The 17,373-nt window shown below is 44.6% G+C and overlaps 1 protein-coding gene across 1 annotated transcript in view; it reads right to left on the bottom strand.

The window, feature by feature from the left end:
* LOC144792490 (arylacetamide deacetylase-like) overlaps positions 1-17,373 on the bottom strand; it is a 162,582-nt gene that overhangs the window by 16,479 nt on the left and 128,730 nt on the right. Inside the window, exon 4 of the mRNA XM_078667537.1 lies at positions 14,217-14,388. Within this exon, the coding sequence (XP_078523663.1) occupies positions 14,217-14,388 (172 nt within the window). The remainder of the gene's footprint in view (positions 1-14,216; positions 14,389-17,373) is intronic.

Here is a 17,373-nt window from a genome sequence, read left to right as displayed (position 1 = left end):
GGCCTGTGGCACGTTTTAAGTTGGCAAATTAATTCCTCTTCAATCCAGAGGTCCCCTAGGGGCCAACTAGTCCAACAGGTACCTCGAGTATGCGCATAGGAAACTGCTCTCACTTTCACGAAGAAAAACAGAATTGCTTTTGGACAAGGGGAGCTGCATGTTAGCAGCTCCCCTTGTCCGAAAGCAATGCTGGCTCCCGCAGCAGGTGGGGAGCAGGCAGGGACCGCGGGGGCATTGATGTTCCCCCACAGTCCCCAGTGTAAGGCCAGGCCATGGGGGATGGGGTCTCAGGGATAATAATTGGCCTCAGCAGGGGGGCCATGCAGCTCCCCTCAAAATCTTTTTTTTTTTTTTAAAAAGCAGGGCAGACTTCGGGGGATGGGGTCCCCGAAACCAAAAGTGGCCCTGGAAAGGGGGCCACATGACCGCCTCCTGTCAAAAAATATAATAAAATCAAATGAGGCACAGCCCGGGGATGGGGCCCGTGGGGTGGAAAAGACCTCAGGAGGGGAGCTGCGCGGCCCCTTCCTGTTTTCATTTTTTTTGTGTCTGGCCCTGGGGAATGGAGTCCCCAGGGCCCACAAATTATTAAGAGAAGGCGAGCCACACAGCCCACTTCTGATAAAAAAAAACAGACGCCGGCATCGTGCCGGAGGCCCCGCCCTCTCCCTGCACCATTATGTAAACATGCCGCCTGGCATGTTCTGGATTGGGGGATTAAGTCCCCTTGAATCCTAAGGGTCCTTAGAGGCCAACTAGCCCACCAGGTACCTTCAGTAAGCACCACACAGTGGTATTGCTGAGAGGTGGGCTGAGGCCACGCTCCTTTTTATACCACTCTGCAAACGCACCTCAGGCCCACTGCTGGTGGGGCGATGAGGTCCTCTTCTGTCCTAAGGACTCAGGACTGAAGTGGACTTCATCCCCCGAGCAGCAGTGCGCCAGGCGGTAGGTTTGCGGCGTGGTGTAAAAAGAGAGCATGGCCTCGGACCACTCTCTGCAACCAGCTGTGTGGGGCTTACTGGAGATAACAGGAGGGCTAGTTGACCCCCAGGGACCATCAGGTGGCAAGGGACTTCATAACTCAACCAAGAGCGCACCAGAAGGCACGTTTGCAAAGTGGTGGACAAAGGGTCATGGCCTGTGTCCACCTTTCAGCAATACCACTGTGTGGGGCTTACTGGAGGTAACATGTAGGCCAGTTGGCCCCTAAGTAACCCTGGGCGAAGTACTACGTTACACTCTCGTAGTTTGCGAAGGTTGCGCTACTTTGCACTACGCAAATTGCACTTAGCATAGTGTAAACACCCGTAGCGTAGCGGTCATTTTTTGCTTGCTCGCAGTCCTCAACGTCAAGTTGGCGACCGCGAGCGAGCAAAATGACATCCCGGCAATCAGCAACATCATTTGTCTCTTTCTGCACTTCTCTTGCTTCTTTCTATACCTCTGTTGATTCTTTCAGCAATTCTCTTGCCTCTTTTTGTATCTCTCATGCAAATTTATGCACCTCTTTTGCCTCTTTCTGCTACTTTCTTGCCTCTTCTTACAGTTCTCTTGCCTCCTTCTGCACCTCAGTTGCTTCTTTCTGCACTTCTTTTGCCTCTTTCTGCACCTCTTTTGCTTTGTTCTGCACCCCTGTTGTCTGTCTGCACTTGTCTTCCCTCACCCTGTACCTCTCATGCATCTTTCTGCATTTCTCTTGCTTCTTTCTGTACCTCTCATGCTTCTTTCTGTACCCTTCTTCCCTTTTTGCACCCCTCTTGCCTCTTTATGCACCCCTCTTGTCTTTCTGTACTTCACTTGCCTCTTTCTGCACTTCTCTTGCTTCTTTCTACCCCTCTGTTGCTTCTTTCAGCAATTCTCCTGCCTTTTTGCACTTCTATAGCTTGTTTCTGCACCTTTCTTGTATCTTTCTATACCACTGTTGTCTCTTTCTGCACCTCAGTTGCTTCTTTCCATACCCCACTTGCCTCTTTCTGCACCCCTTCCCTCTTTCTGCACCTCTCTTGCCTCTTTCTGCACCACTGTTCACCCTTTCTGTACCTTTCCTGCTTCTTTCTGCCCCTCTCTTGCCTCTTTCTTTACCTCGGCTGCTTCTTTCTGTACTTCTCTTGCCTCTTTCTGCATACTTTGTGGCTCTTTCAGCACCTCTGTTGCATCTTTCTGTACTTTTCTTCTATCTTTTTGCACCCATCCTGCCTCTTCCTGTATCCCTCTTGCCCCTTTGTGCACCTCTCCTCTCTCTTTCTGAACCCCTCTTGCTTCTTTTTACACCTCTGTTGGTTCTTTTTGCACTGCTCTTACTTCGTTCTGCACCCCTTTTGTAAATGTCTGCATCCCTCTTGCCTCTTTCTGCACCCCTCTTCCCTATTTCTATACCTTTCCTGCCTGTTTATGCACCTCTCTTGTCTCTTTCGGCACCCCTGTTGCTTCTTTCTGCACTTCTTTTGCCTCCTTCTGCACCCCTCGTGCCTCCTTCTGCACCTCTGTTGCTTCTTTCTGTAATTCTCTTGCTTCTTGCTGCTCTCTCTTGCCTCTTTATGTACCCCTTTTGCCTCTTTGTGCACCTCTCCTGACTCTTTCTGCACCTCTCTTGCCTTTTAATGCAGTTCTCTTACCTCTTTCTACACCTCTTTTGCTTCTTTCCACACCTCTGTTGCTTCTTTCAGCAATTCTCTTGCCTCTTTCTGCACTTCTCTTGCTTCTTTCTACACCTCTGTTGCTTCTTTCAGCATCTCTCTTGCCTCTTTCTGCACCCTGTTCTCTCTTCCTGCACTTTTCCTGCCTGTTTCTGCACCCCTCTTGCTTCTTTCTGCACCTATGTTGTCTCTTTCTGCACTTGTCTTCTCTCATTCTGTACCTCACTTGTTTCTTCATGCACTTCTATTGCTTCTTTCTGTACCTCCCTTGCTTCTGACTGCACCCTTCTTTCATTTTTAGCATCCCTCTAGCCTCTTTCTGTACCTCTCTGGCCATTTTATGCACCTCTCTTTCCTCTTTCTGCACCACCTAACTATAATGTCCCTGCAACCTTTGTTTTTAAGTGAATTTCTATGTTTTTTTAAACTAGTAGTCGGGTTAGAGGACTAGTAGAGAAAGGGGGCAGGGCCTCGGACCAGCTCTCAGAAATCCTGCTGTGTCAGACCTACTGGAGGTAACAGGAGGCCCCCAGGAACCCTTAGCATCCAAGAGGACTTCATCCCCCAACCAACAGTGCATCAGGAGGCGCGATTGCAGAGTGGTGGAGAAAAGGTGTGTGACCTCCGAAGTCCTCTCAGCAATCCCGCTGTGTGGGACTTACTGGAGGTAAAAGGAGGGCTTGTTGGCCCCAAGGACCCTCTGCAGCCATGGGGACTTTATCCCCAACCAGTTGTGCACCAGAAGGCATGTTTACAGACTGGAGGTGGAAGTGGGCAGGCCCTCGAGCGACTCGCCAGAGTTTTTTAAACATATTTTTTATTTATTAATGGGTGGAGCCTCATGACTCTCCCTTCCCTGGGCCAATTTTGGCCCTGTATACACCATACCCTGGGAACCAGCCTTTTTTAAAAAGAAAAAACTTAAAGGGAGGAGGGCCGAGCAGTCGCCCTCCAGGGCCGAGTTTGGCTCAAAAAACCACATCCCCCAACCAGCAGTGCACCAGAAAATGCTTTTGCAGAGTGGTGGAGAAAGGGGGTGTGGCCTACGAAGTCCTCTCAGCAATCCCGCAGTTTGGGACTTACTGGAGGTGCCAGGAGGGCTTTTTGGCCCACAAGTACCCTCTGCAGCCAAGGGGCCTTCATCCCCCAACCAGTTAGGCACCAGGAGGTGTGTTTGGAGAGTGGTGGTAAAAGAGGGCATGGCCTCCGGGGACTTGACAGCATTTAAAAAGTATGTTTTATTTATTAGTGGAAGGGGGCCTCATGGCCACTCTTCCCTGGGCCAGTTTTGGCACCAGGACCCCTTTCTTTGGGGCCCAGCCATTTAAAATGTTTAAGCTTAAATCGAGGAGGGCCGAGCACCGCCACCTCCTGGGCTGAGTTCATCCCTGGAGACTCTATCCCCCAGGGCCCAGCCTATACTGTGGATGCCACCAGGGCACCCTTTTGCCACTAATGGGGTCCACAGGAAGAGCCTAAAGGCCCTCATGAACCCTGCCTGCCCATTCCTTCTGCGAGAGCTGGCATTGCACTTACACATAGGGAGCTGCTGAACATATTGCTCCCCCTGTGTAAAACATATTTTGCTCCACTAACAGCAAGCCAGAGCATTAAGAATGCTGAAGTTGGAGCACAGTTTGCTATGGCTTCAATGGCACTGTAAAGCTCCCGCCGAGCCATAGCAAACAGCTGTGTCCCGGGGGTGGGCTCCCTGGGATATAACAGGAGCCATCCCCATGGAGGTGGTGGTCTCCTGAGCAATATTAAGCCCCAGGAGAGGGGCCTGAGTTCCCAAACCTACCTTTAAAAGGGTGACCCGAAGACCTGACCCACTCATGGGCCAATAATTAACAAAGGGCAGGAGCCCATGCTTTGTTTTTTTTTTTAAAGAATTCAGAGGGATACACGGAGCCACCAAATGTTTTTAAAAAATGCATTTATTGTCCTGCTGGGTGCCTATGTAACCTCCTGTCAAGAGTCCTAGGGGGACAAGGTATTTCTACCCTGCCCCTTCTCTTTTTTATTTTTTTTCTGCAGGTCCCAAGATGTCTGCCAACATTTCCTGGTTTAAAGTGTTGGCAGCCAATCAGATCTCAACAAGAGATTGTGAGGGGTTGCGGATCCTCATGGTCCCTATATATACAATTGGAAATTTCTTTAAATGACTCAGCAACTACTGATCAGATTTACACCAATTTACAAAAAGGACACTTTCTGGACCAACAGCTACCTTTCTGCCAATTTGGTGTCATTCCATTCAGCAGTTTGGGCTGTAGCTGTGTCTAAAGTTATTATGAAAATTAACATGAGGAAATCGTAATGTGGGACCCCCTTTTTCTTGGCTCTCCCTGATGGATCACCCCAAAACTCCCAAGACCGCAGCTGGAGTGAGTGGCAAGCTAGTTTAAAAAATGTCCCCAGGATTTGTTAAATTACACCAACGTTATTGGCAAATGAAAGAATTTTCTTCCTATGGAAACTACATCCTAACTATAACGACCTACTGGAGATTGCAGAACCTCTGATTGGACGGCGCAAAAAAAATGGTTCTTCAAGCTAGAAAACAACTCCTCTTCATTCACTAAACAACTGGAAAAGGTGGAGTGGTTGCTCAAGACTGCTGTGGTAAAGAAGGAAGACCTGGAGGACTGGTCTAGCTGTAATAACATCTAAAAAATGGGGGTGGCAGTCTGCAGACATGAGCCTTCCGGACACGTTAGTTGAACAACTACTGCTTGACCTCTTTGACAAAAACAGTTTTACAAGCATCTGTGACGTAGAGCGGACTCACAGCTCCCAGGGTGCTCAAACTCCATACGGAGCACCTCCCGTGGCCATTGATAGCACGCCTTCTCAACTACCACAACCAGGATACTGTTCTATGCCTGGATCAAGAGCACACTCCTCTCACATTCCAAGTCTCCACTATTGCCGTTTACCCAGATTTTACATTAGCGATGCAGGAGGCATGGTGAAAGTAAGCTGATGTCAAGATGTAAGCAGGGGCTCAAATAAAGGATGCTTTACCCAGAACAACTGTGGATCGAGGTCAATGGTACGATGCACATTTTGTTGCCACCTCCAATAGTTTACATTGCCTTTCTACCTATTTATTCAGTTCTTGTTTTGTATGGGGATTCACTGAATATTTTGCAGTTCAGCATGGATGGAATGGGTGGGGTTCAGTCAATGTTTGGCTATTGTTACACTGACTTTCTTTGTCAGATCTCATTAGTGAATTTTATGCATGCACATTACAGTGTCATTTTGATCAGGACTTTGTGTAATCGAGGGATCACCTAGACAGGTACACTCCATATAGCTGGCATTAATGACATGGAATATCAGAGGCTAAAACTACTCCTGCAAAGAGAAGCAAGTAGATTTCTATCTGAAGCAACCCACAGGTGATATTGTAGCCGTCAGGGACAGTGATGACGATGTCTGGTTTGGAGCAGGGGTTAGTCCAGGTTTCCATGAGGAAAGCGATCGTAGGATAAGTGGCGTCAAGGCGGTCCCAGATTTCTGTGGCGTGTTTGTGGAGGATTCAACGTTAAGGAGGATGCTGTCGAGCTGGTTGGGTGTGCTGTTGGTCGTAGGAGGAACTAGCGTGTTGGCATGGGAGAAGGCGCGGTTGCAGGTGAAGGGTCCATGGGTCTTCTTCGGTAATGCTAGGTGGCAAGCAGTAATACTATGAAATGAACAGGGGTTCTGCCCAAATTACCCTCGCATACCTGGGCAAGCAGTGTCATGTCCAGCGTTGAGGGCGAGGAGGGTGCGGGTGTCATAGCGTGGGAATGCCCAAGAACAAGAATCGCTGGTACTGGGAGCAGTCCAGGTGCGGACAGGTGCAGACAGGCTTGCCTTTGGTGTGCCCACGGCACACCAACAATGCATCCACTGTGCGGCCGTTCAGTGGCCACCATTAAGGGGTGCTGCAGGGGGGCCGAACAGCTGGGAGGTGGGAAAAAGTGGAAGTGGGAAGGGACACTGGAGGGGGCGTGGGAGATCACAGCGGCTGGGGCGACAAAGGGGAAAACAGCTGAAAAACTGAAAAACCAAAAGAATGACAAATCGAAAAGGCAGAGGCAGAATTGTAATAAGAGAAGAGAAAAGCAGAAAGAGAGACAGAAAAAGCAGAAAGATGGACAGAAAAAGCAGAAGGATGGACAGAAGGAAAGCCCTAGCAGCAGAGTAGTGATGCTCTGCCACTAGACCACTATGGAGGAGGTGCAGACAGGAGCCTGCAGGTGGAGGAGGGCCTTGAACTCCTGACCTCCAAGTCAGCAGCAGCAATGGGTACAGCAGCAGCTGCCATACAGAGCTGCACTGTGAAAGGAGCAAGACCACTAAAAGGATAAAAGGTGTTCCTTAAACTGTCATTCAGTATCTGACCGAGTACTTGCACCATCATGTACAGATGTCACCCTTTGTTACATCCAACCACCGCTCACTCTCAAATCCTGCAGCCCTACTCTAGTTTGTTTCCTCTCCCTCACCTCAGTCCGCTCACATCCAAAACAACAGACAACAACATCCAATAAAGCAAATGGAGGTGAGCCAGGTAGGGAAGTCCAGTCGTTTATTTGATCAAAACCTTTATTTTCACTTTTTTCATCACTTTTTATTCCTTATAAACATATACTGTCCAGCCAACGCGTTTCATTCCATAAACAGTAGGAACTTCATCGAGCTTAATCATCTATGTCAGTAAGTAGTGTGTCTAAAGAAAGTTTGATATCCTTATTCCTGCTCAGTTCGCTGGCAGATTAGGGATTTCCCCAGGGCATCACTGTGTCCGTTGCTGGATACCCTGCTATGTATCCTTTCCTTCACCTTGCTTCACTGTATCTGTATACAGCAGCCAAGCCTCGCCTCTCCGCTTGAAACAAGCTACACATTCCAAGAACAACTTATCTTGAGCAGAGGCCCTAAAACCTACTTGTACCATGGAGTATGCCCAGGCTCTTACAGACTGCCTTGCTGAAGTGGGGATGGTTTGGCTTACTGATGGACAGTAACAGTTCTTGAGAAATCCCATCTCTAGCGAGGGGATAATAGAGGCCATTGATGCCCTTGATGGCAGTGGGGCCCATGGCATCACTGGTAACTTTGTGAAAGCCTATGGACATTTGCTTCCCCTCTCTTGCTGGAAGTGTAAGCAGAGGTGCTGGAGGCAGGATCTATTCCACCCACACTCCAAGAGGTGGTGATCATGCTGTTCCTGAAACTCGGTCGAACACCAACCCTATGTTCCTCATACATGCCCCTCTTACTTCTTAACCATAAAAACAAAATACTTGTTAAAGTTATTGATACCCATTTAGCTCTTCTTATGGAACACATAATATCTCCAATGCCATCTGGTTTTGCCCCACACAGATCCACTGCCACTAACTTGTGCACCATTTTCACTGTATCGAATCAAATATTCTCTGGCCTCCCTGTGGTGGTTAGGCTTCTTGATGCAGAGAAAGCTTTCAACTCACTGGAGAGGAAGTTCTTCACCATGACCTTGCATAGCTCGGTATCACTGGTGGGTTTCTAAATCTCATTGTAGTGCTCTAAGCAGATCCTGTGGTTCATATCCACACCAATGCTACTCTTTCAGATCTGTTCCCTGTGACTCCGGCTACTTTCCAAGGCTGCCCTGTGTCTCTGTTGCTTTTTATTATAGCTATGGACCCGCTGGTCTAGCATTTGCAGGAGAAACATCTTCACCATGAGATGCTGCTCCGGTTGGGCCCTTATTGATTTCTTTATAAGCTGATGATATGCTACTTTTTGTGCAATAATTGATGAGAATCTGCCCCTGCTTCTACAGGTAATGGTCTAATTTGGTGGCTTCTCTGGTCTGCTTATCAACTGGGTGATGTCTGGGCCCTTTCCTCTCACAGATGTGACAGGTCCATGCATGTTGGAATACCCGCTCGCTTGGTGTACTAACTCCATTAACTACCTGGGTATTGTACTCCACAGACAGAAAAAACTATCATCCAACTAAATTACAGTCCAGTTATTGATAAACTTGCCATGCAAGTGGGAAATTGGATTTAGTTACCATTATTTATGGGTGGCCGCATTCCTATAATTAAGATGAAAGTGCTGGGTAAATTTCTGTACTTGTTCACGAACATTCCAATTCCATTGACTGACTGTTTTTTGCCACGCTTAAGTGCCTTTTGATATACATGATCTGGGCTGGTAGTAGGCCCTGGATCATGGTATTGACTTTGCCTTATGATCGAGGCAATTCTGGATGTCCAGATTTCAAGCTTTATTTCTTGGTCGTGCAATGTCAATTTGCATGACATTGGTACCATGAAAATACTTATCTTCCACATCTCAGGCGGGAGAGAGAGCAGGCTGATGACATCCTGTTGCCCTCCATCCTTCCTGTGTGACCGCATTGCAATCCCGCTGATATCCAGAACCTTTCTCTTACCTGTTGGACTGGGAGAAAGCTAAGGCACAAGCAGGGTGGGAGACTGATTTACTCTCCATCCATTCTTCTGATGATCAATCCTTGGCTCCCATTTATGATGGAGAGGTTGGTACACCGTACCCTCCTTCATCACCGTTTCCATACTATGTGCTACCTGATGCCACAAGGATTTTTCTTACGCAAGCAGATATTGCCAATCTCCATGACACAATGCCCTAGGACGGTTTCCTACTCTCCTGACTACATTATACTATGCACAATAAACTCCTCTCCTTCCCAGTGGAGCCAGGCGACTTCCTTCCGCTGACCCTAGTTATCACCTCCCCTGTTGCCACAAGGCTAGCCACTCCATTGTTATTGAGGCCACGCACTGGGGGTGAGGGCAGGGTTGCCTGGTAGAGAGACTTGGGGCTTCCAATACCTGAGTACAGTACTGCTGTAGGCAAGCAATACATGTTTCCTCTAATCATCACCACAAATTACTACACTATAAGTTTTTGAACCAAGCATACGCGCACCAGAGGGATAGGACAAGATTGATCCTGCCTGAGTCCCACTGCTTCCTAAATATCAGGCTGAACTCGCCAACTTTATACACCTTGCCTGGACATGCCCTGCGATCCAAGCATACTGGACTAAAGTCTTGACAGTCATAATAGCCACGACTAAGAGAGTTCTTCCCCTCAGTCCTCTCTTGGCTCTCTTGAGGTATGTCAAAGATTTTTCACCAAACATCCGGTGGTTGACAGCCATGACAATGTTTCTGCTAAGCAATGTATGGTGATAGACTGGGGAGGTAGATTTCCTCTGAAAGATACAGACTGGCTGTGTGACATGATTTATTATGACTCTACTAGTGAAGTCTAAGTGGCGCTGCAACCCCCTCGCGTCACACCCTAAGGATATATGGGACCCCCTGAGGATTTATCTGCTGTCCATAGATGCTGCTGCAGGATCTTAGGATCTTTAGTACATGATTATTGTATATACGCGTTAATGATAATAATAACCAGTTTCCCCCCCAAAAAAGGTTGTACACGATTAGGGAAAGGTTCAATTATAAATGGTATAAAAATGAACAGCCAATTCATATAGGTAAATAAAAAGGTAACCGATTTATATTGTTTGAATGAAGGTTTGTGTGTTTGGTAACCATTCTTAGGTATGCAAAACCTAATTGTAGCAGATTATCTTACAAACAGGGTTCAGGGAAGATTCTGTACCAGGGGCAAGGACCTGTCTCTAATTTTGGCTAAATCTAAGGAGCTTTTATTTTAGGTTCCCCCATCTGCATTTGCCCGATATTACACTAAATTGCCTATTCTTTGCTGTCGATATTTTTTTGAGGATTAACAGCCCAATTTATGAGGAATTGTGTAAGGCAGCTCTGCAAGTCGTCTTGATACTCCAATGTAAAAGGGCAGTAATGCACTTTATTTATGAAATAGTGTGCATTCCTGACCTTTCACCCTGCTCTGGTGCACAATTAGCATCCTAGCTCCAACATACGTGGTGCAAGGGTGCCTCAGGTGCCTCCGTTGCAGGCAGGATTGTTTTTGTGCACCTTCCTGCACAAAAACAATACAGAGAGGCGTTTTTCAGTTTCCATGTGTGCTGCAGAATGCAGCACACATGGACAGTGGAAAACAATAGGAGACATTCAAATATTTCTCCCTGCTACGCCTGCTCTGTGGAGGGGTAAGGTTTTGGCACTGCCCCACGTATATGTGAATAAGGAAATCTGAGACAGCATCAAATTCCATAGGGTCCTGTATGGGAAAACGAATTGCAATGCCCATGGAACGCCACCTTGACACTGAGTAAGGCAAGGCAGTGACTTGCGCTGCTTTGTCTTCCTCTATATCTACAAGGCCATGCAAAGCCACGCAGAGTAGCTTTGTGTTGCCTCATAGATATGATTGAGAGGCTTGCACCACCTGAGCCTCAAAAAAAGTGACGCTCCGGCAGCGCATGTCTCTCATAAATAAGCCCCTATGTGTGCTGTTTATTTCTTATGTCCTTATGCTCCCGAGATGGCGGTCCTCTTCATGGCCCTGTATGAGGAGCGATTCATCTATCAAAATAATCCGTATAGCGAACACATCACAAGATGGTATCGCTATATTGATGACGTCTGGTGCCAGTGGAAAGGTACGAAAACACAATTGACGGAATTCCACCACTGGTTAAACAGCAGGCATCCAGACATAAAATTTAGTATGACCTACAGCAATTCACCACTAACATTTCTTGATGTCGAGGTCTTTCATCATAATCATGAATTGATAACCATCCTACATCGTAAACAGACAGACAAAAACACCATTCTCCACTACCGGAGTTTCCACCCACAGAGCCTCAAAGAAAATCTTCCATACAGTCAGCTTTTGCGGATCAGACGCAATTGCTCTAGAAAAGAAGATTACTTGATGCATGCAGAGACGTTGTGCGAACAGCTAAGAGAAAGAGGGTACCCTAAGAAAATGTTAAAACACGCCACCAAGCGTGCGTGGTTCACACCTCGAGGAGCTTTACTAACTAAAAAAGAGAAGAAACCACTTGAACAATTGGTGTGCGTTTCAACCTACGGGCCGCTTACCAACAAATTCAAATCTGTGGTTTTAAAAGATTGGCATTTGTTGTCTAATCTTGAAATCCCTTTTGCCAAACCTATGTTCGCACTCAAAAAGAATAAGACCATAGGTCAACAAATAATCAGAGCGGACTTAGGTACCACAAAAGTTAAAAGTGATTTACGCTCCCTATGGAATTTAAATCCGGTGAAAGGCCACCACAAGTGTGGAACCTGTATATCGTGTGCCAGCACTATTGAGGGAGCCATGTTCGAACACAACACCATTAAATGGACCCACAACGAATTTACAAATTGTAAAAGTAAAAACATCGTTTATGTAATAGTTTGTCCTTGCGACAAACTTTACATTGGGAAAACAAATCAGCAAATCACACAAAGATTGGCACAACACCGTTCAAGAATCAAACAAAAGGTGCTGACTGCACCCATGGTACAGCACTTTATGGACCTTGGGCACACAGAAAAAGATCTAAAATGGTCCGTACTGTCAGGAATAAAGGCTCCCCCACGTGGTGGTAATGTAGAGACACTACTGTTAAAAGGAGAAGCGTACCTTATTGTGAAATACGACTGCGTGAGTGTAGGCTTGAACGAATATTTAGAATGCTGAAATTGGTTGCACGAGTCTAATGTAAAAATGACCACTGATGTAAAATTTCCCAAAAGAAATCCGACTGCATGCAGTATCTAACCCGCACTCTTTAATGAACTTCCGGACTACATGTCCCATAACCATCTGAGTGCATGTCCCAATTCAAATGAAGTCACGTGACTTTGAACAAACACTCACTGGAGCAAAAGTCTGGCAAGATGCAAGCAGCCACACGCGAACACTGCAGGTAATGCGGAATCTGATAGATAATATCGAGAGCCACGCGAGGGAAACAAGTCCCCTAACCCGCACATTATCTCCCCTGTTTTAAAATCACAGTGCATGCGGCAAATAAGACACGATCAAAAAAGGCGGCGCCCTTCCCGAAACAACGGCGTCCTGTAAACACACCGAGAGCCTGAAGTAAGTAAAAGTCAATTACGGAAGGGTTAGGCGATAGCAAACAACATTCAGAGCCTCAAACTGAAACCGTTCTGTCTTAACGTTACAGAACTTGGTGAGCTTCCCGATATAAAGCCTGCAACAAACTCAGATCAGAGGACATGCATTGGCAGAAATGAAAGCTCATTAAATTGTAAGTCATACTGTGTTGAATTTTGGGTTACATAACAATCATTAACATAATGTCCCCAAAGTGAAAAAGATACATTTATTGTGTTTCAATTTGCAGAATAAAGTCAAAACGCCAGTCAAAAGTCTGAAATAAACAGAATAGACCAGTTCATACATCACAAGGAGGTAAAAATAATTGCCAACAACTTTCTTGTAGGTGACATTATATGGGAAGGTCCCACATTAAAGTATGTCCTCCCCTTATCTTAATACAGGTACCCAACTAATAAGCCCTGAAGAAAAGTCCGATAAATGAAATACGGACTTGGAAACGCGTCGGCTTTGGTACATTCGTCGTAAAAACGAATGCTCTTTCCCGAAAAAGGCCCTATAACATTTCCATGAGTGTAATGGATCAAAAAAGGCATATTACGTTTTGAGCCTTTGAGTGATCAGGTTTAAACTAAACACAAATGTCTAATGTATAAACCTGGTATAATCATTTGGTAGGGTACAACTGTGAAGTTAGATAAAATTGTTTTTTTGATAAATGTATTGTGTAATGGTGAAATGTCTTTAATGTCTTTTGTATTGTAAAAAGTGTTTATAGTAAATGTAAATATATGTCCAGTGCACGGCCACGAACAAACCTCAGACTTGGTTTAAAAAATTGTTGAAATTTGTATTACTTAAAAAAAAGGTGCATAAAAGCACCCAAGGATTAATTACCTTCGGGTGAGATTCTGCTTAAAATAAAAAAGTGGCAGATCAAAACAGTGACCGGGTCCTTCTTTTTTCATAAAGTTTATTTCTAGAAGGCATACCCTATACAGCTGTTGGTTTCTTCTCAACAGCAGGCACTATAGTCCTAACAATTTCTATCTTTCCAATAGCCTCATTATCATAGTGACATCACGTTTGTAGGTCATTGATGTGTTTGAAGTGGGAGATTAGGATGAAGGTGTAGATTATAGCTAAATTGATACCATGCTGTCCAGATTAATAAAATTGCGAGAAAAGCCATCTTTTTCCCTAACAACATTTTTTCGGGGAGGAAACAATTTGGAACACTTTTCATGGTCTACTAACCAAACATCTTACTCACTGTAATGAGGTTAAATTTTTTTTATAAATATTTAGAAAGAGAAAACAATGCAAATGACGAGTCTCCATTAAGACACTGTCCCCAATAAATTAACACACACAACCTTAATAAAAGTGAGAACCTAGCCATACTGAAAAACGTTTTAGTTATTTTACATTTCGTTATTTTTTGCACACCCTTGACATATTAAGGAAAGCACATTTCTTACATTTTTAAAATTATTATTACATAAAAATATATTTATAATCCTAACAAGAATACTGTACCTGTTGTGTCACAGCTGCTGCCAGGTTTCCTCCAGCACTGTCCCCAGACACACATATTCTGCCTGGGTCAACATTGTACTGATCAACAACTTCTTTCTGTAGGAAAAACTTTGCTGCAGCATATGCATCTTCGAACGCTGCTGGAAATGGATGGGCAGGAGCTAATCTATAGCTAGAGGAGCAAAAACATACATAATAAAAAAATCAATTTGTAAAATGATTAGTGTTGCTGCAGTTTTCTGGCAATTATGTATACAAAACGTATATAATGAAATGTATTACAGAAGTGCTAATGACATTCACTAAAATGCCTTTAATGCATTGAAACTGAGGGGCATATTTACAAGCCCCTACTGCCACCACAACGTCACTTTTCAGGACATTCTGGTGGCGATAGGGGCTTCCCCTTATTTACAAGGGAGAGTTAAGGAACTTAACGTGGCTTAACACTGCCGTGTAAATAAGGCACCCTTTCACGTTATACTTAGCGTGAAAGGGGGGGCGATGGATGTTGCTGTGAGTGTTCTGCCACAACACCTATTGATTTTGATGCTGCCCCATATTTACAAGGGTGACATAAATATGGGGCAGTAACAAAATTAGGACCAGGGAAAACCTGGTCTTACCCTGGCAAAATTAGGAGTAATGTTTAATTTCTCCTTGTTTTTGATGCTTCCATGTGTGCTGTGTTGTGCAAAAATTAAATATTTGTTTTCAATTTTGCCGCAGATTCACAGATCCACCATATCTGAGGGGTCATGGAATTCCTACGCCGCACCTTTTTCTGTATTTTTTAAAACTTTTGTTGGACTTGGCTTGAAGCCATGTCCCAAGATGCCAGCAAACACTTCCTGGTTGAAGTGCTGGCAGCTAATCAAATTTCAGTAGGATCCACAAGTCCGCTGAAAGGGTCCATGTCCCCAGATATCTATATTATTTAGCCTTAAAAATCTCTAGAACTACTGAATGGATTTACAATAAATCACAAAATGCATGCTTTCTGGACTAACATCTAGTTTTCTGCCAACGTTGTTATCTTTCCGTTCAGCACTTCGAGCTGTAGTTGTGTTCAAATCCCTATGTGAAAATGCACCCTCATTTTTCTCTGCCCCCGATTGATGGATCACCCAGAAATGCTCAACACAGCAGCTGAACGGAATAGAGCAAATGTTTTGACTGGTGACTGTCAGTAGGTAATGTACATATAGTAGAGAACTCAGGATATTTCTCAAGTGTAGTTCAAAAGCAGCTCCTGTATAGAGTACCCTCAACACCAGCGACACTCTAATTTTGTTCAGCTCGGTGTGTATAGCACTGTGCTAATCCCATGCCTAAAGTCTTTGCTGTAGAAATGGCAAAAGATTTTGCCCCTTTCTATCTCGGCATGAATGGCACTGTGCTAATCCTATGCTTAAAGACTTTGATGGAAAAGCAGACATTTGAGGTGAGCAAATATAGAGTGTCGCTGGTGTTGAGGGTGCTCTATACAGGAGCTGCTTTTCACCCAGAGTTCTCTGCTTCTTTTTTGTATGATTTATGCATCACTCTATACCTGAAAGGGGTTGTTTTGATATATAGCTTTACAGGCATTGAGAGACCTTGGCAAAGAGACTGATGACTCACAAGGAAATCCAGAACAAATAGCAATGTGGGGAATACAACTGAGCTGTGAGTGTCCATTTAAACCAGCATAGTTTTTTTGCCACAAATGCAGAATAACAACATCAACACTTTTTCAGAAGCAGTGACTAAGGAATTGGCACAAATAGGAAGCAAATCATATACACACAAGAATATAAAGAATATTAAACAAGAACAGTACAAGGCAATAGATAGCATTTGGAAAGATCATTGTATTGTGGTGAAACCCTCAGACAAGGGGGAAATGTGGTGCTCCAAACATATGAGGCCTATAATAATGAAGCATAGCACCAATTATCTGATCCATTATGCTATCTAACAATGAGTAAACTCGATTACATTGCAAGTATTACTGATTGTTATAGTTTATTGCAAAAGTGTTATGAAAAAGGAATGTTAGCCTGACGAATATTTTTATCTGCGTCGTTTGAATCCTGTGACTCCTAGTTTTTATCACTTGCCAAAAGTACATAAGGACAGCACTTTACCTCCTGGTAGACTAATAGTCTTCTCACAAGGTAGTTTACTGGAACATCTCTTTGTGTATATAGATTAAGTTTTATTTGATTTTGTACGGTCGCTTAAGTCATACATTAAGGATACAAAGGATTTCCTAACACATGTTGAACAAGTGCATTGGCAGGATGGAGACTGTATGATATTCATGTATATAGCTAGTTTGTACACATGTATATCACACAAAGATGGTGTTATTGCAACCCACATTTTTCTGAATAATCGGCAGTTGAAACTGACGAAGCCTAGCAATATGCTGTTGGAACTTTTACATTTCTGTCTTACAAACAATATCTTTCTGTACCAGGATCAATACTACAATCAAATATCTGGTACAGCGATGGGCACCTGCTTCGCCCCCAGCGATGCAAACCTGTTAGTTGACTGGTGGGAGGAGCAGGTGTCTTGGTCACATACAAATGATATATGGATGGAGAAAGCAGTAGCCTGGTACAGGTATATAGATGACCTCTTTCTGGTATGGAGGGGGTCCAAAGAGAAAGCACTAGCATTTGTAGATGTTCTGAACCTCCACGATAACAATTTGACGTTCAGTGCAGATATCAGCACTACTGTGGTCAATTTCTTGGATTAAGAGGTGTTTGCACTGGACCAAAGATTATGTATTCCATGCTTCAAGTGGCCACCCCCCCAAATTGATAAGCAGCATCCCCTATGGAGAGCTGCTTAGAATCAAAAGGAACAACACTAGGGAGATAGAGTTTCAAAGATTTGCAGAAGAATGCCTGGTAAGATTTCGGGCTCATGGCTATAGAGAACAAACTTTAAGAGAGGCATTTGAGAGAGTGAATCTAGTGTCTAGACAGGAACTGTTGAAAGAGAAAGTAGGTAAACCACAGAAAGATAGCAAATTTAGAATGGTCACAACTTTTTCCAATGGGGCTGATGAGTTAAGAACCTTATTAAGGAGAAATTGGAATTCATTGAAAGCAGATCCATATATTGGAAATTATATTCCAGTGCACCCCCTGATAACTTT

Source organism: Lissotriton helveticus, chromosome 11, assembly GCF_964261635.1.
Source record: "Lissotriton helveticus chromosome 11, aLisHel1.1, whole genome shotgun sequence".
NCBI classification, from domain to species: domain Eukaryota; kingdom Metazoa; phylum Chordata; class Amphibia; order Caudata; family Salamandridae; genus Lissotriton; species Lissotriton helveticus.
Note: the sequence above shows the minus strand (reverse complement) of the source record. Positions and strands in the feature narration are given on the sequence as shown.